The sequence below is a fragment of the Lonchura striata genome, chromosome 2, assembly GCF_046129695.1.
Source record: "Lonchura striata isolate bLonStr1 chromosome 2, bLonStr1.mat, whole genome shotgun sequence".
Lineage (NCBI taxonomy): Eukaryota > Metazoa > Chordata > Aves > Passeriformes > Estrildidae > Lonchura > Lonchura striata.
Window position 1 is genome coordinate 94251579 of NC_134604.1, and position 22274 is coordinate 94273852.

The 22274-nt window shown below is 38.3% G+C and overlaps 1 protein-coding gene and 1 long non-coding RNA gene across 2 annotated transcripts in view; both read right to left on the bottom strand.

The window, feature by feature from the left end:
• PRKX (protein kinase cAMP-dependent X-linked catalytic subunit) overlaps positions 1 to 18341 on the bottom strand; it is a 54977-nt gene extending 36636 nt beyond the window's left edge. The window contains exon 1 of the mRNA XM_021545558.2: positions 17907 to 18341. Coding sequence (XP_021401233.1) covers positions 17907 to 18090 — 184 coding nt within the window. The 5' untranslated portion in view covers positions 18091 to 18341. The remainder of the gene's footprint in view (positions 1 to 17906) is intronic.
• LOC144248903 (uncharacterized) lies at positions 474 to 7462 on the bottom strand. Its single transcript, XR_013342083.1, has 3 exons — positions 7449 to 7462; positions 1301 to 1442; positions 474 to 536 (listed from the first exon to the last, which is right to left on the bottom strand). It is a non-coding gene; the product is annotated as an uncharacterized LOC144248903 (long non-coding RNA).
• Positions 18342 to 22274: the final 3933 nt, after the last annotated feature.

Consider the following 22274-nt stretch of genomic DNA (forward strand, 5'->3'; position numbering starts at 1 on the left):
TGTGTCTGTGAATACACATGAGTTGTGAACACACAGCTCTTGCTTCTTAAACTGGGATTAGTAGTACACTCAGTATCTTGAGCAGGATGTCCCAGAAGCAGTCTAAGCCAAAAGGCTTCTAATTTTCTATGAGGATGAGTAATTTGCAATTTACCTCTGGTAGTACATTAAGAATCAATTCAAGTAAATAATTTTCTATGTATTCTGTTCAGTTAATGAGAAGTGTTTCTTAGCTATTTTCTTTTTCCCCTTCCAAAAAAGGTAAGTAGGAAAAAAAACCTAAGCAGGGACATCTCATACTTGGGGGGGAAAAAAAAAAAAAAGCTCTGTTTCTAAGTTGCATTCTCATAATCTAATTTTTACCCACAAGGACAGTAAAGCCCTCTCTCATCATTTATCAGCACTTCTATCTTCACCTTCAATTTCCCTGGTGACAGGAAGTATTTACAGAACTGTTTTGGCTGGTTGCTTTACTCCAATTCAGCATGAAGAAATCTAGTTGGTTCTCCACCAAAAAAAACCCCAAAAAAACCAGCCTGCAAAACAAAATAAAACAACCAAAACTAAATAAATTACCATGTCACAGCAATAAGAAGTTTTAGCAGTCTTAAATCCTTTTCAGGTAACTTCAACTAAAAGAAACAGCCGTTAAGGTCTTCCAAGTTTAAAACAGCACCTCTGTAGAAGATACACAACTGTTCAGGTACTTGAAATATTGTTCCAACATCTTTTGCTCTTTCAGTTGCTACAGCTGAACTTAAGACATATATCGCCATCAAACAATTATGCACATCATCATTGTAAGCTTACAATTACACCCAAAGAAAAAAGAAAACCCCAAAATAAAACTGGCCAGCCAAACAACTACAAAACACAGCTCAAAACTCACATTTTCATGCCAGAAAAAGAAATAAAGTTTTGATGACTAAGGAGCAAACACCAATGTAATAATCCATAAAGGATTTACAGAGTCTAATAAAAATCAAATCCATGCAACAGCACAGATCAAAACTTTTAACAGCAGCCCTCTCTGAACTAGGTAAGTTTAAATAGGGGTACGTGGAATCTGATTAGCAACTTTTATTTTCAATCCATAAATATTTGTCTCTACATACTTTTATGATTTTACACAATCATCATCTTTTAGTTTGTCCTGAAACTCAGCTTTTCCTAAAGCGTTACTTGCTGCGAGTCAGTCCACATTAATGCAAAGAAAGCATGAGCTTAATACCCTTGATAGTGTCCTTTTAAAAAGCAAACAATAAAGTCTTGTGAAGTACAAAGGTTTATTATTGCTGACCCAAGGTAATAAAAGCCACATTGTTTGTACTTGACCGATTTCCTCCTTCGCCAGTGCTGGATAGAAGCCTTTGAGGGACTAGTACCTCTTATAATACATTCCTTTCAATTACATTTCATGTCCATCTTCACTGAAAGCAGTGCTAAATCAGACACAAACCAAGACAAGGTATTTCACACAGTGCACAAAAATTGAATTTTTAAGCACTTTTCAAACAGACTGTCTATTTATTACTTAATATGTACTAAATTATTATAAAGTGTAAGACTGAAATTATGTTGATGAGCTTCTAGTTGAAGACAGGTGAGACTTATACTTTGGACTTGAAGTCCTGCACTCAGGACATTTTAGTTCTCTCATGTGTTTCAGGAAATGTGCAAATAGACAACTAATAGAAAAATGTTCCAGGATTACCTATTCCCAGCTATTTTCTGTGTTACCACACAAGTAAACACAGAAGGCCCTAATCCAGAAAGACATTGAGCACACACATACCAGCACAATTGAGAAAGCTGGAAAGGCCAGGTTGAAAACCTCATATACTAACATTCAGAAAGCAAAGCCAAATCAAAGTTCAGCAGTGGTCATCACCTACTTTTCAATATTTTTTTTCCGATCAAACTTTTCACTTTCATTTTTAAATTTTAAACTGACCTAGTGCTAACTCAGGATATGGAAAAACAAAACAAACAAAACCTCTGGACATTCCCAGAGAAGACAAAGCCTGACCACTGAGTAGTAGTTAAAGACCTCAATGCATCATTCTTCACATTATATCTTAAAACCTTAGGACTGATATTTTTGAAAACTGGAGGAAAACTTCCACTTTCAAAGATAGATTACCACAATGCACCACATAGCTCATACCATCTTCTTCACAGTTGGACATTAAAAGACACAGTAAGCATATGCTTTGAAAGAAATACCTTTATTCTTGGCCTATTCCAATTTATGATAGAAACTTATAAAAACTCATTGTACAATACAAAAAAATTAACACAATAAAGTTGCAGGCTAAGAGCATGCAAGCTGTTATTGTACCTCAAACACAAGGTGAGAGCTAGAATTTCTCCCATCTTTTAGGCAAAGAATCAACAGTCTCCGCAGATACCCTGAACCAGAATGTCACTTACTGCACAGCTTAACTTTGGACCAGCCAAGAGGAATTCCCTGCAATTTAACAGAGGAGAGAAAAGGCATTTCTGTATTCAATACAGTGGTTTTACACATCTAAGTTATGAACGCAGAAGTACTTATTTCCCTCTGTTGACTCTAAACACATAGGCTTGATAGCTGTTGACAGTGCATAGGTCTACATTCAGACAGAAGAGACCACCTCAAAGTTATATGGCTTCCTAAGTGCATGACACTTATCGTGACATAGAAACTACTGAAACAGACTATGCTAATCTGTGTGAGGAAGTATATAAATTTGCAAGGCTTTAAAAAGAATTGTTGGCAACTCACTGAATTCTTCAGGCTCCATGTCAAGAAACCTATGTAAACGATGTTGCAGCATACACCACAGTATGTGTCACAGCTGAGACAGCCACGATCCACACAGCATCATCATACCACTTCGTAAGGCTTCAACCCATACAGAGTAACACCATACCACATCAGAAGGCTTCAGCTGCCTGCCCATACAGAGTAACACAATACCACTTCAGAAGGCTTCAAGCACCTGCCCTCCTTGTTGTTTAGCCCAACCTTTTATACCCTCATGTTGATGCATGGCACCTGTGTGCCCTCTGCTCTCTCTGGTGATTGGCCAATGCACTTGGGCACTCCATGGCTCATTGCTGTCAGTGCTGCTCACCTGCTGCTCACAGCTGTAGCCCATTGGGGACAAGGCTCCGCCGCAGCACCACTTCCAATTACCACACATTATGTGCCTACAAACGATACTTACATTGCTTTGTAACCTTCAGCACTGTTACCTAACTTACTAACCCAGTGTCACAAATGTGGTATTAACAATGACAGTTCATTCATCTAGCCTTTTTTTTCATAATATTGATGCAGTTTAACATTGCACACAGGAAAGGATATCCAGTGTGCAAATAGTCACAGTTCAAACCACATCCAGTTTGCAAGCTTGAATTTATCTCTGTAGTCTGTAATTTTACATAGGTTATTCACGTTTATACAGCACAATAGTCTTTGAAGGTATTTAAAACATTACTCTCAAACTAAAGCTATTATGCTGATACGGAAAAATATTTCTGATATAATTATGACACTTTCTATTCAGTTGATCTTTGTTTTGAATGGATTGTAGTGAGTACTAGAAGTTTTATTATAATCTGCACAAATGACTCGGCATTGTAACCACAGCAGAAGGAAAGCCTTTCCAAAAGGCTCAAATAATTCCTTTGTATCTACAAGTTATGAGCAGCTGCAGTGCCACTACAACCCTGCATTCTATCTTCTGCAAATGAAATTTTACAAAACAAAATCAAACTACAAGCCCACAAGTATTTTCTCCTAAAACACTATCTAAATCTGGAACGAGCACTGCAAATATATTAATGTTTGGTTAAAGGTTTATACGCTGAGAATTCATGAGTGGAACAAAATATTCCTCAAAGGGAAGACTTTGTTTATATTCAGAAGCAGTATCAACAGATACTCCTAAGAGACTACAGAATAACGTCTTAGGTATCTAGAATTTACCTCATGTGTTCCATTACCTTTCCAAATTCTCATATAGTATACCATACAAAAATTAGTGTAACTCTGTATAAGATAAGGTGATGAAATCAACATTGAATGAATATCACCATATTCTCCACATAAATAGCTATTTTCCAAGAAAAAGGAAGTAAGTCTACCATACCCAAATAAAGCTGTATTTGATATGGAACTGGAACAAAAGCCTTAACACAAATATTAAGTTTCAAAATCCCAGTCTCTAAATTGCATTCTCAAATATCAATTAAACATACTAGAAAAAAATCTTGATAGTGCCCAAGAATTACATTATTAATGGAATTAAATATTGAAAATATCACTTATATTAATACCTAATGTTACTGAAGACATGCCAATGCCAATTTAACATTTAAATACTCTATCAGAAAAGGACCATGGTCTGAATTTTTCATTCTATCTAGGGCTGTATGGACCAGCCACTGTTTTTCTCTAGAATGCAGAAAAATAAGGGTAAACTTAAATTCTGTTCTAACTTCATACCAGCCAACTATGTGACTTGAAACACAGAATGGATATAGTATTTGTTTTCTATTTTCACTATGCGGTTCCTTAATAGGAAAGAAAACGCACTCTACCAATCTCCCACAGTTTCACCTTCCCCTGAGTTTTACGCACACACTTCCCATTCCTTCCCGTATCAAAACTGGGATCCAATCTCTCTGTTATACATCTCAGTATCATGCTCAAGGAACCCATCCAAATCAACAAATAAGACTTTAAATAGAACACTGTACATAACTGACATTTTTTAAATGGACCAGGATGAGGACATTTGAGAATTTATGCAAAAGTACACCAAAAAAAGCTACAAGTAATCTCCTTTCACGAAACCTTGATTTTCCAAATGGCTCTTAAGAAATTAACTCTACAAGAAAAGAGAAATCAAGACAGTATTAGAATAAGTTTCAGAGGCTATGGCATATATTTTAACAGTATCATTAATTTTGCAACAGTAAGGAAAGATTTTTATTTGCCTGATAACCTGATGGCATTTCTGTGTTGGACTGCTTCTGTACAATTTTCCTTTTGTTTTTTCTTAAGTATAACACCATCCAATATTTGTTTTTTAAAAAATGGTTTTAAACACAGTTTGCAAATTTCATATGTCTGAAGAAACAGGTGGAAAGATGTAATATGTCACAAACAGGCAAGGATAGAAGTGAACTCTTGCATGGAAAAAAATACATTGTGTCAAAAGGAAGATTGACATACAATATTATAGAATAAATCTCATTTGCAATGACTGAATAAACACACTTAAAGAGTAAATATATGTGCACAATACAGAATTTATTGGATTTGAAATTATTAACAAGAAATGCATGCTTTCAGCCCAGAAGGCTGCCCTCCTGCCACATCTTGGGCTGCATCACAAGCAGCGTGGGTGAGCAGGTCAAGGGAGGGGATTCTGCCCCTCTAGTCTGCTCTGGCAATACCCCACTTGAGTAGTATACCCAGGTCTGGGGGTCTCAGCACAAGAAAGACACAGACCTGTTAGAACGGGTCCAAAGGAGGGACACAAAGGTCATGAGAGTGCTGGAGCACCTCTCCTGTGAAGACAGGCTGAGAGAGCTGGGTTGCTCAGCCTGGAGAATGCAAGTATCAGGGGAGACCTTATTGAGGCTTTCAGGCAGTTAAAGAGGGCTTAAAAAAACCAAAATAAACTTTTTACATGGGCAGATAGGGGGGAATGGCTTCAAACTGAAAGAGGGCAGGTTTATGCCAGATGTTAGGTTAGATTACTCAGGCTGCCCAGAGAAATTCTGGACGCTTCATCCCTGGAAGTGTTTGACACCAGCTTGGATGGGGCTTTCAGCAGCCTAGTGGAAGGTGTCCCTGCCCAGAGCAGAGAGGTTGGAACCAGATGTTTTTTAAGGTCCCTTTCAACCATTTCAAAGCATTCTCTGATTTTATAGCTACTCAAATCTCGAAAATAAAACCAAGTTCACTTTTTTCGTAAGAATCAACATTCCTCTTAGATTTTCTGTTATTTCACTCTGCTATTTCACTCTTTATGCTATGTATGCCTTCGTCACACATCAGATTTCTCATGTAAGTAACAGAGGCATACACATACACCCATTTACGAAAACTCAGGTTAATTTATTTCGTTGTTTACTGCCATAACTGCTTCTTACTTCTACTCTCTACAATTCTCTCACCCCATACAACCTCAGAATTACCCGTACCTGGTCTGATACACTTAAAAACAAGACCACAGTCAGTAGTAAAGGAAGTAATGAATAGCAAATCAAACACTATTTTGATAGATTAAATTACAGCTAATTGAATTAATGAGTTATAGTTCACATGCCAAGAGTACCTGATGTGCCCTTTGTAGACTCCTCTATTTCTCCAAAATTGAAACATCATTGCTGAGTGTCACTCACTATTATAGCTGACACAGCACACAGCTCAAAAGAAATATATTTTAACTTGTTTTCAATTTAAAAAACAAACAGTTCAATATAATTTATAATTCAGAATCTACATTTAAGGAAACAAGCTCAAAGCTGCTAAAATCAGAAGGCAGGGACAGATTAAAGGTCAGAAATAAACACAAATCTATCTGGGCCTGCTCATCAGCTCATATTTAAATCAGTTTTAACTGAAAGCTATTGGTAATCTGATGGTTATTAGATTATCCATTAACACTTTTTAAGAAAGGTAAAGCATATTAAATTTTTAGTAGCAAAGCCAAGAGGCATATTTCTTCACTGCAGACAGATAAAATAGCCAAACAAGAAAAATTATCAGGCACCATTAGTATTTACTATTATTGAAGCTTGTTTTAGATTCAGATGCTTACAGATTACCTAGGAACAAGTAATAGTCTCAGAAGACAAGAGAGACTAACGAAATTATTGTGTCATATATATGAGGTCCTCATACATCACTAATGGAAGAAGAAACTAGCACTGCACTATATAAAATACACTTCTTCACAAGATACCAGAAGAAAGCTCTGCCAATGTCTAATAAAATTTCGTACTTCTTGACATAAAAACGAAATGTTGTCCTTTGTAGGACATGACAGCACACGAGCTAAGTATAATTAATGTTTCAAGAGTCCCTAAGCACCTGTTTTCACTATAGTGCCCTTTTAAGTCAAGTTTACTTTCAGTCTCTAAAATGAGGTCTGTGTACAACATGCAAAACTCCTTAGAGATGACTGTACTTTATGGCAAATTATTGAAGTTTCCATCCTCCCTCCCCCCCCCCCCCCAAAAAAAATCTGTCTGCTTATAAAATTTATAAAACTATCCTGTGAAAGGCTCTTTAAAGTGAAGTGATCAAACATAGTATGGCTGTTTGGCTTTTCTCTTTCTCTTTGCTCCCCCTTCCCTCAAGTTGTATTGCATTTCTAGATGACACCTTTTTTTTTCTGTCTTATTATTACAATCACTGTTTAATTCTATATCAAAATTCATACCTGAAGTTCTGAATATCTCCAATTGCCAATAGGAAATTTTTCCCCCTAGTAAAAATGTTTTAAATGCCAAAACATACAAAGATTAGAGAGAGGTTTATCAATATATTTTATCACAGGACATAAACTGGCCATGTTTCATGCAGGAGTGCCCAACTTGAGCATATCAGAGAATCCATAAAAAAAGCACCATAGCTGACTTATTTCCACATGAATAGATGACATTGTACACCCAGTATTAGCTAGCAAAAACTACACATTCAGATACATTTATCTAGTGACATCAGTTTCTTCACTTACAATCATATAGAATACCCAACTGTGCTCCTGGTTACACTTTCAGTCAGTTCTACTGGTTTTGCTCTGAAAAGAAGCAATTATCCAGGAAATACAAACCCACCTAAACAAAACGGAAGTATCTCAAAATAGCATTAAGCCCTCTTACCCTTTCTTTTTCCAATGCCATTTTTAGTAGGAGCTCCAACATTCTGTATCAAAGGTATAAGGTATAGCCTCACATATGCATTCATCTCCACTGCCTGCCAGCCTTTTCCTATTATTAATTTATTTTGCTAAATCCCCATTTCACCAAGAACCTTTTTTTTTTTTTTTTAATGCAAACAGCAACCACACAAAGTCAGCAAAATTCTAAACGAATATTTAACACAGAAGTGTAAACCCTTGTCTCCAAATACTATGCCAAAGCATTTCAGTTGCAATTCAAAGACAAAATTATCTGTATTGCAGGCTTTTATCACAAAGGTACTCTCATGGGAAACTCTTACAGCAATGTGAAACAGGCAGACACTAAGCTATGGAATTGATATATATGAAACCAACTCCTGCCTTATCCTTAAGTTAGCTGGGTTTACCTGCAAACCTATCAGTATATAAAAAAAAAAAAAGACCAAAAAAAAAAAAAAAAAAAGACTGCTTGCTGAGACACTGGTTAATTAGTCACAAAACCAGTTGTCTTCCTCATTTATCATTTCACAATGTTGCCTCTCTACTTACGATTGCGTGTCTAGCAAGCTCTTCTCAACAGATTAAGAATTCACTGATAAGAAACATCTCCTGCAGACAGCACAAATCATACATATTTCATGTATTTAAAAAAAACTATTTTCAAAGAATTATGCCAAATCAAACAAACAAGGCTGTACTCTGTTGAATCCACAGCCAAGAGTAGTCTAGAAGCACTAAAACATTTAGGTCTGCCTAAGAACCGTGCAAAATTTATCACCACTGCCACCAAAATAAATCTTTTACCTTATAGTAAGTCAAGTGTTGCAGATAAAGAGTTAAGATAAATCTAGAAATGCACCACTTATTAGAACAAAGAATATAATTTATTTGATTAAAATACTTAAAATGGATAGATGTTATAAGCTTTACAGCATCAGGACTGGATGCGCCCCAATTATATCTACCTTTCAGCTGATGAATGTATAAAGCCTGAATGAATGTAAAACTGAAATAAAAAAAAAATTTAAAAACTCTTTTCTTCCCCCAGAAAAAATATATCTTCATTATTTTGAAAATATTTTGCATTAACTGTTAGGGCTTTTTCCCAGATTCTTTACAATTCTCTTCTCAGTTACTTTTGTTTTTCCTTCTAATGGCTCTGTCTTGTAGGACACACTCTTTCTCACAGCTTCTTCCCAGCCGTCACTTGTAGCAGACATACAAAAAACAAAATAAAACAAACCCAACTTTAAGCAAGAAAAACCCTCCATAAACAAATCCAAGGATCCACAGCTACTCACTGTAAAAATACTAGAAGAGATGTAGAAAGCTTTTAAACAAAATAATTTCAACTAAGATGCAACACTGGGAAAATTTTAGAAATGTTTCTAAAGTTTATAACCCAATTTCTACTATTCCAAATATATGAAAGAATGAACAATTTCTACAAATATGGGAATTAAACTGTGTCAGTAACTAAAAAAGGAGGAAGAAAAATGTTGCTGCTTCACCATAAATTCTAGGTTCACCACTTCTTAATGTGACAACTGGGTGGCTTAAATAAAGATATACTGTCAATGTTTTTATAGGGTTTTGAAAGTCACAGAAGCCAGGAAGAATTTAATGGTCTCAGAACACAAACTCAACATAGTGACATGTAACTGGAAAAAATTTTCATAAAAGAGGGGACAAAAATCCCAGTTTAGAAACAGACTGACCAGCATTGTCCTCACTGTTTGTTCTCCGGGGACAGACAAGTTACCCACTAATTTTCCTGAAAACAAACAAAAATATTACAATGTATACTCTGAAGTTACTTTTGGCAGGCCACTCAAATTGAAACTGTACAGGCTATCATCTCCTGCAGCCAAGAGCTGTAGGAAGCCACTCCAAGCTGGGAGGGAAGAGGTCTGAGGTCAGAAGTCTGTCATCACTTTTGGGGCAGGTGCCATGAGGAGTCTGCTATTATAGCACCCAGAAGTTCTGTATGAGCACAGTCAGCCACCAGCCCCTCCATTTTTATATTTGCCATGCATACAGCTATTACAGTGCATCCCCATTAGCAAACCAGCAAAGTAAAAATCTTATACCCAGTTCAGCCTGTTTTTGGCTGTAGAGGGATAGTTCCCTTAACATCTACCTAAATCATTTCAGAGCATTTAATTTACTGACTGGAGCAATACCTGAGAGGCATAAAAAGCAGTACTAACTAGACATTTTGTTTCCATCCAGAGAGCACCCTGGTCCTTCCACAATAATGGCAGAGTCATTACTATTAATATTTCAAATTGCTCTGAGTCACCATATTCCCCTAAACAAACACAACAACACTTTAACAAATACCAAGAACGCCCTGTAAAAAGCTACATTTTAGCAAAGAACAATTCCAAAACTCATAAAAAACACAGCATAATGGACAACTTTAACTGTCATTTTATAGGATTTTGGTAATTAGCCCTTACCTCCTTGGAAAGAATCATGTAATGAAGAAACAAACAAGAAACCAACCAAACAGAAAATAAACATAACAGAAAAATCCCACACCTTGGCACTTTCACCTGATTTTCTCTTGTATTAGACAATGTCACTGGTTCTATAATCACATTCCCCAGGCAAAATAATTTACTGCATTGTTAGCTTTAGTACTTTTAAAAATATGCCTTAGACAATAGCAAGACTACATACAAAAAACAACATATTTAAGTCACAAGTTACAACTGCTGATAATTATTTATAATATATAGCTCTTCTGCTTTTGAGTTCCCTTTCTCCAGCACTTCAATAAATACAAAATATAAATAACTACATCCAAATATACAAACTGCATATTAGAATCAAATTAAGAAATAACAGGTACAGGATCTTTCATGCAAAATTAGCTCAGAACCAATCCTTTAAGGAAGTAAAAAACATCCCAGCTTAAAAATTAAATAAAAAACCCACTCCTGCATATTGTAGGTACTGTTATGAATAGTTTCTAGAAACAAAGATCTGGTGTGATAGCCATTAAAAAGCCCAAATATGCTGACAGAAAATGAGCAGAAGAATTACATATTCTCACTCTTCCTCTATCAAGCTGCAGAATAGTAAAACTTAAAATTTGAGTTTGTGTAAACTTAAATATGTATACGTATTTACACATATAATGTATAATCCAATTGAGAAAGCTGTAGGTGGTACTTAAACCAAATATCTAGGAAAGAAACAAGAGCAAAGACTTCACATTAAAAATTAGTCTCTTGATATGCAAACAAGATAGCTGGTTGGCATAAGGGCTATGAAGTACTCTCTAACAAATAAAAGACTTACAAGACTAGACAATCAGATACTTTGGGAATGGTTCCACTGACCAGATCAACCCAGCAGACAAGTTTCACACGCCATCACCATCAGTAGCATATAGAAATAGGTTGTACCATACAGTTCAGTGACGTGAAAAGGATGCTTCCTCCATTTATATTTAATGTGCCTCAGTTATCAATAAATACATAACACACACACACAATTTGTCTGATTTGAAATGTATCGAAGCAGACCAATTGATTCCCTGAATAAAAAAGACAACACATTTACACAAAAGTTATGGTCAATTAATTAACAGACCGGCTAGCAACTGCTCCAAGCTGGGATGTGAGTGAAGAAACTGACCAGAAGAAAAAGGGCACCCAAATGGAAAGTTTTCATAACCAAATTCTACAGATCGCCATCTTCGATCCACTCCAGTATTAAACATAAGGAATAAAAAAAGATGTATTTTATACAAAAAACCGAACCAGTGCTCTAATTTGAGGTGCAAACAGTGCAGTTCACAAACTGAACATCATTAGCAAAAAACGTTGTATGATATATCTCTCCCTTCTTTATTTAAAAAAAAAAAAAGAAATCAACACTTGTTCAGTCATTTGAAAGACTGTCTTTCTATGAGAGAACAGAAATAGTCTAATTTTGAGAATTGTTCTACCCTAAATATCCCAGGTGCACACTAACACACAGTACTCAGCAAAATTTTATGTTCCAGTTTGAAGCTGCTAAAAAACCCTCTAAAATATTGCAGAGATGAAAGGATGCTTTCCCAAGTAAACAAAACATGTTAAATTGCTCCTTAGTAGTACAAACTAATACTGAAAATGTTTTACACTGGTAAGTGTCAACAGTAGGAGAATTACACTGAAGTAAATAATTTGGTTAAAAACAGTTTATGCCCAGACAAGACCTTGGAAGGTAAACACAGGTTCTTATCTTTACAAAAAAATCACTTTTCATTACTGTATATACATCTGTGTCTCTCATAATAAACAAAATGGCATATAAATTTCACCACACTTGTCTTTTTTTTCTAGTTACACTATCACCTTTAAAAGTGGACTAAACCACGACTAAACAAATTTTGAGAAGGGATTTGTTTTGCTAAGTTTTTATTACATGAAAGCCAAGGCAGTCATCTTCAAAAGGCTGCTCTCCCTGTCCTCTAAAAGCAGTCCAGACAAGCATGCTCAAGAAGCTAAAGATAGAAAAAATTGAGTCAAGCCCTAAGACCCTACATGCTTTCAACCCCTAGTACTTTAAAATTCCTGTTTCTTCCCACTGAAAAAGGAAAAAAGAAAAAAATAGTAAAAATCTCCATTTCTCTGCAGGTTTCTTACCTTCTTCAGATTGGGCTAAGACACAACACTTTACAGAAGAATTTTTCCAAAGTATTTTCACCTGGTACATCAGGTTTTTCTGTTTAAGTCTAAAACTTGGCAGGGGAAATGTATGCTGTTAGGTACTTTTGATTTTGTGGGTGAATTTTGCATGCTTCTTATTTCTGAAGTATTAATACTAGCTGGGTTCCAGATTACTTGATTATTTGCATTGCAAAAAGCACTTCTGGGCATCTCTGGGCTATTTATAGGACTTTACAAATTACTTATCTTTAAGAAGCATATTTGAGTGTTGAAGCCTATTCTATAACACTGTCAAATTCACAACATCAGAAAAGGAATACTGAATTTCTTTCTGCAATCAATTAAATATCTAAACTAGATTCAGACAAAAGAAACAGGTGACAGGAAACACTAACAATTTACCTCAAGACTGATTTTAAACACTGAAGATAGAAAAGCAGAAATGTGAACTTTCAGACTTCTTCCATATACTCTCACTTTTCTGACCTCTCTGAAAGATAAAAGAGAATACTTGTTTCAATCCATTTTTTTTTTCCATCCTAAAGAGAACAAGAAACTTATTTGAAAGAACCTGTTGCTGCCTAATCTACAATAAACCTTATGGTATTGAGATTCACCTCAGCAGTGGGTAACAGGAAAAGCAAGGGAAGAAAGCTGAGTCACACACCTGATCATTTCTCTCTACAAGAGCAGCTATAATAATAATGATTTATTTTGAGACAAGTGTCATTTTGTGGGAGGGAAAAATGAAGTAAGAAATACAGAGAGTGAAAACAAAGTTCAAGTAATTTAGCTTTATGACTAAAGCCTCAAAGATGTACAAACGTAATGGTGAATTCAGGTCACCATTACAGTCACAACATTCAGACCATGTTTTCTTTCAAAACTAGTGGTAGTCAAGAACATTGCCAAGTAAAATCATGGATTATTATTTATCATCTCAGTATCAAGAAAATGTAACAAAACAGGGAAAAAATGCTCATACATGCCTTAAAAAATTTAAAATAGGTGACAAACTTGGTAGCGAAACCAAAAATAACACTTGGTAAGAAAGTGAACTAATTTAAGCTTCTAAGAAAAGGAAAAAAGCTACCAGCGTTCTTTTCATGTAAAGAACTTAGCTACTCTGGGGCACAGTTTCTTACTTAGACAATTCCCTGGCATTAGACTACAGCTGTGTACCTACTGTCATGTTGATACAACGCCACTTGAAATGTATTTGGCTAGCATATTTTGTGTGTGAACACAGAGAAATTAAGTATTTGAAAATATGTAGCACCTCAGTTTTCCCATGAACATTTTTAAATTTTCCCATGTGCATAAAAATGAAAATACTGGTATGCCCAATTTTTTATTCTGCATTTGTTTAGTGTAAAGCATTTCATGGGAACAGTAGTTTAAAAGAATATTTTTACATTAAAAATACCCTAATTAAAATCAATCAATCAATTGAACAGATTCACAACTCCAAATTTATGTTTACACAGTCTGCTATGGAATTTATTGCACTTTGAAAAATGGACAAGAAACAGATCTCAAAGGAGGGAGGGCAAGAAAAAATTTGTCACCTTTCTCCTCCTTGTGTTTTCTTCCTTCTCATTTTCCCATCACCATGCATTTCAACTGAGAATGTAACACTTTTCCCACCTTTATGTACCCAAAAGTGAAGAAGTACCTTCTGGTTTTCCTGTATTACTTATTCTAGTTTACCTGAATTACTTTTTCATTATGGCATAATTAAAAATTTAGCATCTCTATTTCAAGATACGTGTCAGGTGTCCAACTGCAGGCACTGTGGCTTCTGGAACAGGAGGTTTGCCCATATTAAATGCTCATCACAACGAAGGATAATTCAGAAACTATGCCATTAGTGTCCAGTCTCCCTCTTTCACTGACCAGACTTACAAGAAGTTTGAAACCGGTTCTGATAAGCACAGGCCACGAACTTTGAATTAACATGGTGATCATGGTATATAAATTTTTTGTTTCTGTACAGCACAGAACTAACTCAATCTTGGCACAGTTGAGTACATACATTCACTGAGATTCACAGAGTATTTCATCCTGACCTGAACAGCAGTTTCTGAATGTGCTGAGCCAACATTTGTATTTCAACCTCCTTTGAAAGGAAAATTAATTCAAAACAAGATGAGGACAACCAGGCAACTTCAAGGGCTCCAGAGCAAGTGTTCAACTTTCATACAAGGAAACTAGTTAAAAAACCCATACACTTCAAAGGTTCAAAGCCACATGTTCAACCCCTCAGGAAGTACCTTCAAAGAAATATTTTTCCTGTTTAACTTCTCTTAGCGCTGAAATCAGTATGTGCCCCAATCCTTTCCCCTCCCCAAAGCAGTAACTTCACTTTATCAACTAAATATTAAAGCACTTCCCTCCAAAGCAAACCCGCACTCCAGACTCTGCTCCAATTGCCTTTTAACAAAAGGCCCACTAACACCCAAAAGAAGGTTGAATCCTGCGATGTTTGGGGGAGATAAAGGTCCTCTGAATCATTAGGCTAAACTGTACTTCCCTTTTGCTCTTCCCACCTTTACACCTTTGCTAAACCAGGCACAGCATCCCAAACAGGAATCACAGAAAACACTTGTCACAGAACATCCAGCCTGAATTATGGTGGTCAGGTTAACAGAGAGATGTTAATCCTCTGAGACTATGAAGGATACTTAAAACAGTAGTTGCTATATTCAAAGCAGGTATTGCGTTCAACGTTTTTTAACACAGATTTTATTCCATCCTTAGAGAGAAGTTGCATAAAATCATGGATGACTACAATCTCACAGACAGCAACACAATTTTGTTACCTCAAATATTAATCATAAACAGCCGCAACACCTTGGAACTCTGTCTTGACTTTCAACTTTCTCAAGTTGATCGTTTACAACACTATAACTATTTCTAAGCCTGGGTATATCTATAAGCAATTCTTCTAGTAAAGGAGATAACAGAACTTCCTGTTATGTAATTTTTGGGTATTTCCCCTCCCCAAACATCTCCAATTATCTCAGAGTATATAACTTTCAAGAACATGAGCAGAAAAAATGGTTATCTGTATCAGAGCAGTCAAACTGCAGACTACTCTAATTTGCTATAGTGAAACTCACAACATTAATGCCATCTATTTCAGCGGGGAAAGCAAAATGGAGGATAAGGTAATAATTACTTAAACCACTGCTAAAAAGAACTGTAGATATAGTCTTTCAGTACACGTGATAGAAACCTACAGTGTACTCAACTAACTGAATTAAAAAAGCTTTAAGCCAAGCAAAAAAGTCTCTCAAGCTAAAACACAAATCCTACTCAACCAATCTACAGTATTTTGCACTGATTTAACTTGTAGCCCATTTAAATCAGGTCTCCAATGCCTCATGTTAGCAGGTGCACACAGAGCTGCCCAACCTCACGCAGACTTAGAGCTGACTCAGATCCTCGACTAATGCACTACAGAAGCATTAGTGGGACGCTGCATCTTTTATAAACTTGGCCACTCAGAGCAGGTATTCACGTGTTCAGTTTCAGTATCACTTTGAGGCTGCAATATTGCTTCCTAGTCAGGAGCAAGACACACAGGCATGTCATAAATTCATTTTTCAACCAACTTAAAATAAGCCAGCTCAGTTTCTTTGACAAGGTAAGGCTTTATGTATTTATCTCTGCACAATTTTATGCCTTTCCAGTTTTGTTTTTTAGCTTTATTTTCCCTATAAAATGACCAATACAGTTCAAAAGAGAGGTAAAGAATGGTCATTTTTTGAGACAGAGCTATTTGAGAATTTTTTTTTTTTTTAAAAATCAACCTGGAAAAGACAGAGAATGAATGGAAACTATATATTCTGTCAGTGCCTTGACAGGCAGTTATCTACTCCTTTTCCCTTTTAGATCTTTATCTGTTCCTTTTTAACAGGTAGTGTCTCACTTTTTTAAGTGTTTGAATCCTGTGGAATCAGAATTTCCCTTTCCTTAGCCTCTAAAGAGCATCTTAAAGAACACACTAATAAAGGTACACTGTTTAAGGTTGACACCAGGATTGTTTCCACATTTCTTCATTGGCTGTAGGAACATTTCCATGACTACGCTGCCTTCCTTAAAAATTACTGTTTTTCTGCAATCTGTGTTTCACCCAAAGTCCTAGTCTTCAGTGATGACTACAGGGTCATGATGTAATGAAGAAAAGCAACCACTTCTGGAGCAAAAAAAAAAACCATTACAAACCTTTCAAGAAGTCTCTTAATAATCTCAAATAATTTATCAGTAAAACGTCTACCCACATTTCAAATTGGAATACTATCTCAAAACACAACGCACTTCAAGAGAAGATAAAGCGTTCTTCACTGACAACGGCACTCTTGGGTCTTTCCAATTCCATGTTTAAAGCATCAACTTCACTAAGAAAGGGTTTATATTGCACCTTTTGGCTGAAGAGAGATTAGGGAAAATAACTTCAGTGTCCTATAATGAAAAAGTGAATAAAACTTATATGTAGTTGAACATACAGGCCTTCAAACCAGGTGCAAAAACATATACAACTGCCAGTATGTCTGTTCAAATACAATACACAGATACAGCACACATAAACACCATGAACATCATCACGGATATTTGAAATGTCTATTTATTAGGCACATGCATTTACTCTGCAATGCCACTGGTAACAGGCAGTTTTAGTAAGGGTGTTACTTGTGAAATGAGACCTTACCTTCTACCACAATTCCACACGCGCAAAGCATCTTTGCATCAATATTCAGGGCAACAGCATATAGGGGGTTTGACATACGCTCAGCTGCATTCGGTTAACCTGTTTGATTTCCTCCCTGGCCCGACAGCTAATTTAAATGATGAATTTTTTATCATGATGTAGGTAAACGGAAGTTAAACCAGATAAACCAGGTTTTATACCAAAAGGTCTTACAGCGTCAGCAGTGGCAGTACTCATCCCTTAGAGAATCCAAACCCAGGTCTGGGTGCGGGCTCGCTCAGCTGCAGATCCCGCAGCCGGAGCCGGTGAACACGGCAGCACCGGGGCCGTACAACAGCCACAGCCTCCCGCAGCCCCGCAGCGCGGCTCCGAACGCGCGGAGCCTGCGGCGCGCCCTCCCAGCCGCCCGCAGGCACCTCCGGCCACCGCGGGCACCCCAGCTGCCCTCACACCGCCAGCGGTGGCGCGGCGGGAGAACGGGAGCGGAGCGGCGGGGAGAAAAGAACACAACAGGGCGCAGGGGAAGAGGGCAGCCAGCTGTTCGGAACCTCCTCTCCCCGGGCACGGTCGCAGGCACCTCGGCAGCTCCTTTGTTCCCCTCCTTTCCACACTCACCCACGGTGGCCAGGGTCTCCAGGTCCTCCAGCTTGTAGGCAGCGGGTTCGAGCGCGGCGGGCGAGCCGGGACCGGCGGGGCTGGGGGCCGGCACGGCGGGCTGAGGCGCGGCCACTCCCGCCGCCGCCGCCTCGCCGCCGCTCTTCGCCCCCATCTTGGCCTTGGCAGCGCTGAAGGCGTCCATGGGGCCGAGCGGGCGCCCCGCGGCCGCTCAGCGCATGGAGGAAGGCGAGAGGAAGAGGGAGGAGAGGGAGCGGCGGGGACGCAAAGTTTCAGTCTTCAGCAGGCGGGGTGGCTGCTCCCCAGGGCTGGAGCCCGCTGCCGCGTCTGAGGGGGCGCGCAGCCCTTCAGCATCGCGGCCGCAAGCGCCGCGCCGCCCGCCGGTGCCCACAGCAGGCAAGGAGCGCCGCGCAGACAATGGCGAGGGTGCGCCCAGCCGCGCCACACGCGGGGCGGAGGGCGGGGTTTGCCGCTGCCGCTGCGGCACCGTCCCGCTGAGGGCCGGCGGGGCGGGGCGGGGCCGGGGGAGGCGCGGCCCCGCCGCGAGCACGGCCCCGACCCGTGCCACAGCCCCGAACCGTGCCACAGCCCCGGCTCCTCTCTGCTCGTCCTTCCCCACCCTGCGTCCTGCCCGAGGGGCAGCGCGGCTCGGCGGCGGGAACGGGCTGGAGGGATGTGCCGGCGGCTGCCGCGCCTGCCCCGCGCTCCTTCAGTGTTCAGGGACGCCTGGGACGGTCCCGTCCGCTCCCCGCAGAAAGTTCAAAATGGGCCGGGCCCCCTCGGCTGTGCAGCAGCAGCCCTGGGAGGAGCTGGTCCTTCCCCACGCATGGGTGCGCGTTCGAGTAGCTCCCCCGCACGTCCCAGAGGGTTTGTCACGCCTTATTTTGCTCCCCGTTTGCAAGCAGGTGTGGATTCCGCACCGGTCACAAGCCGTACGCGTCCCCTGCTCCAGCCTGCAGGGTGTTCGGATGGCTGGGGATGGCTGGGGATAGTGCAGGGCTGGGGATAGTGCAGGGCTGCGCTCGGCCGAGGCGAGAAGACACCCGCCTCATGCAGCAGCAGCATGGAGTACCGAATATAGCTCCTTCCAGAGCAGCCAAGAAGCTGTTGATGGAAGACAAAGCAAATTGGTGTGTGAACCAGGTCAATGTAAAGCGTACACTGGGAAGGAAATCCTAATTTTTTACATGCCTTGTTCTGGTCCAGTTTTACCCTATTCACATCTACTAACCTGTGCTCCCATGAGCAGGGTATCTGCGAAGCTGATGTGAAAATCAAGTCACGCGGGTGGCATTTGGCATCTCCTTTTCCTTAAATGTGGCCTAATGAGAATGTAAGGCTTATTAGTTTATATGTGGTGTAGGTTCAATAATAATGAGAAGTAATTGTGTGTATACAAAAAAAAAAAAAAAAAAATACAAATGCATAAATTATTTATAAGAATTGCAAATATATGTCCATTTATCCTGAATTTTAAGGTATCCTTAGAGTTCAAATTATAGTCGTAATATAAGAGGATATAAAATGCATTTTTATCTTTTAGCTTGTTGACATGAAGTGTTATGACTAATTCAGAAAATCATTAGGTCATCTCTGCTTCCTGTCAGCCTTTGAAAAGTCACCAGTCATGGAGGATGACATCACTTTTGCTCCAAAATTTCTGATTTCATCTGTTAACTCTTTGGAATGCAAGTTTTGCCCTTCTGTTATGCTTTACTACTTTACTGCTTTACTTCCCTTTCTGCTTCTTTACTGCAAGGTTGACTGAGCACTAGAACAGGTCACCCAGAGAGGTTGTGGAATCTCCCTCACTGGAGATATTCAGGAAATATCTGGATGCAATGCTGTGCCATGTGCTCTGGGATGACCCTGCTTTGAGCAGGGAGGTTGAACCAGGTGGCCCACTGTGGTCTTTTCCCACCTTACCCATTCTGGGACTATGTTCTGTACAGAACAGCATAGATTTATTATGGTTTAGGCTTTGAGTGATATATTTTGAAGATTCCTTAAACTGCAAATTATAAATGTTCTGGCAAGCCTTAAATTTAATTTCTGTTTGGTCAAAAGGTAAGCAAGCCAACAAAGCTCTTTTAACAATAACTGAAAATTTTGTTTAAGATATAAATTTGAAAAATACACATCAAAACATTTAAAAAATCTTAGTGTTTCTACAAATCTAACTTTGTTTTTCTAGCCAAATAATTGCAATTTGATTAAAAAGGTATAAGCTGATTGTGCTAATTATCTTCAAGAGAAGATCTTCAGTCTAGCCAAGAAAATTAGTATTTGACCTTTTTTTATAAAAACTAAGAAATCATTCACTTCTCAGATGTTAAAAAGGACATAAAGTATTTTACTTAAGGTATTGATTAACTTCAACTGATATTTCCATTTATGTTATGAATTTTACCTAATGTTTAAATTACTTGCATTCAGGACCATAAACTTTATTTTAAAGAGCCTCCTACTGCCATGCTTCAACAGCTGGTGGCCTGTATGACAGCACCCATTCTGAAGAGCTGTGATTCGGCAAGGCTCTCAAGCACAAGATCAGCTCAATTTGATGCAGTGTCTGTTCTTAAGATTTAAGTTTGCTTCCTTCCTTTGCATGCAAGGCATTTCCTAGTTGTAATTGTAACAACATAATTGCAATGTTTATATTTAGAATGTCAACATATTATTAGCGTGCTTTGCCACCTCTCTATAACCATCTCAGAATTTATCTTGCAGATACTGATTATTATCCACAATACTTCAGGGAAAGAAAATGTTCTTTCTACATGCAGTGAGGTTGAGAATCAAAGCTCCTAACTTCATCAATTGCAAGTGGAAGTAGAGCTGGCCACTAGATTGCAATAATGGATATGAAACATAGTTTCTTGCCCAATTTGGGCACAATTCATAGGCAAGCCTCCAGCCCTATATTCCTCTTTTCTTTCTTCTTTGCCTTTATTTTAACTTAAAATGTCACATTTTGGTCACAGATACTTTTTGAACAATCTTGGCTTTTCCCTTGCTCTCAGTAATTCATAGTTCTCAGTTTTTCACTTTCCCCACATATGCATTAGGTGCCTACAGCCAGGTTCCTTTATCTTAAAATAATTTATCCTCTTTATGTTTCTAATCCTTTACCTTATAGTGCTTACATGAAGGGTGAGTTCTATTTTCATTTTCTATTAAAAGTGTCAGATGTTAGAGATTAATATTTCCAAAGACAGTGAAGATCTTTTTAAAAGAGATTTTATTTGAGGAAAAAAACCCAAAAAACAGAGAACAGTAGTTTAAATTATTTTCTCAATTCATTATTTTAGTTAGGGCTTATTCTTCTATTTTAGTTGCAAAAAATGTTTTGTGTACTTATATTCCTATAAACTCAGAATTTTCAGGGACCAGAAGGGTTCCAAGTGTCAATTTGGTTGTTCCCTGTGGTCTTTCATATATGTGCATTTGTCAAACTTCAGCACATAAAACCACACTGCAGTTAAATGTTTATTTGGGTCTTAAATTACTAACTTTCTTCCCATTCCTTCCTTTTGGATTGTAAATATTTTTATTTTCCCCCAGGAAACTTTTAGTTAACAATATTAAACCAATGGAAAGGATAACAAAAATTTCTACCTATCAATGAGTTGATATAACAGATAATTTTTCTGTCATTTGGGGGAACATTGTGGTACACATTCCGTGCAAATGGAATATGATTTAAGCACCTAACTCTCTGGGAAAGGAATCAGTCATTTAAATGTCTCCATGGGTGCAGACAAAAGTGTCTTTCCTGTAGTCTGAGTAGGTTTGCGTTTGTCTTCCTGAAAGCCTGCTTCTTTCTTCCCTGCAAATATATAATTTTCCTTACAAATCTTGTTAAAGCATATATTTACCATCACCATCACAGTAAAACTACTACAACAAGTTTGCTGGAGAACCTGTTCAAACCTGTAGGGAGGAAATGGAGAAGTCCTTCAGTGGTGGTTATTACTAATAAATAGCTCCATATCATCTCCTTTAGTCACATTACATACGGTGCCTAAAAACGTGGGACTGCTCTGAGGAGGAAGAATAACTAGCAAAGATAATTAGTACTGGTATGTGTTTTTCATTTGTTTTGTTTTGCTAAAGAAGTTCATGATCAGGCAAGTCCTATGATGTAAACCAACACCCTTTTGTGCAAAAAATCCCGGCCCGTGACAAAGGAAGGGAGAAATTATTCCACCCACCTGAAGCAGTTCCTTCATAGTATGGAAATAAGCCTGTCTATATAATGAGCAATCACACAGCATGCGAATGTATCTGCACCTTCATAAAGCAACTGTCACACTTTTATTTGAATATGATTATGTTTATCATTTTTTTAAAAGCATTTAAATTATG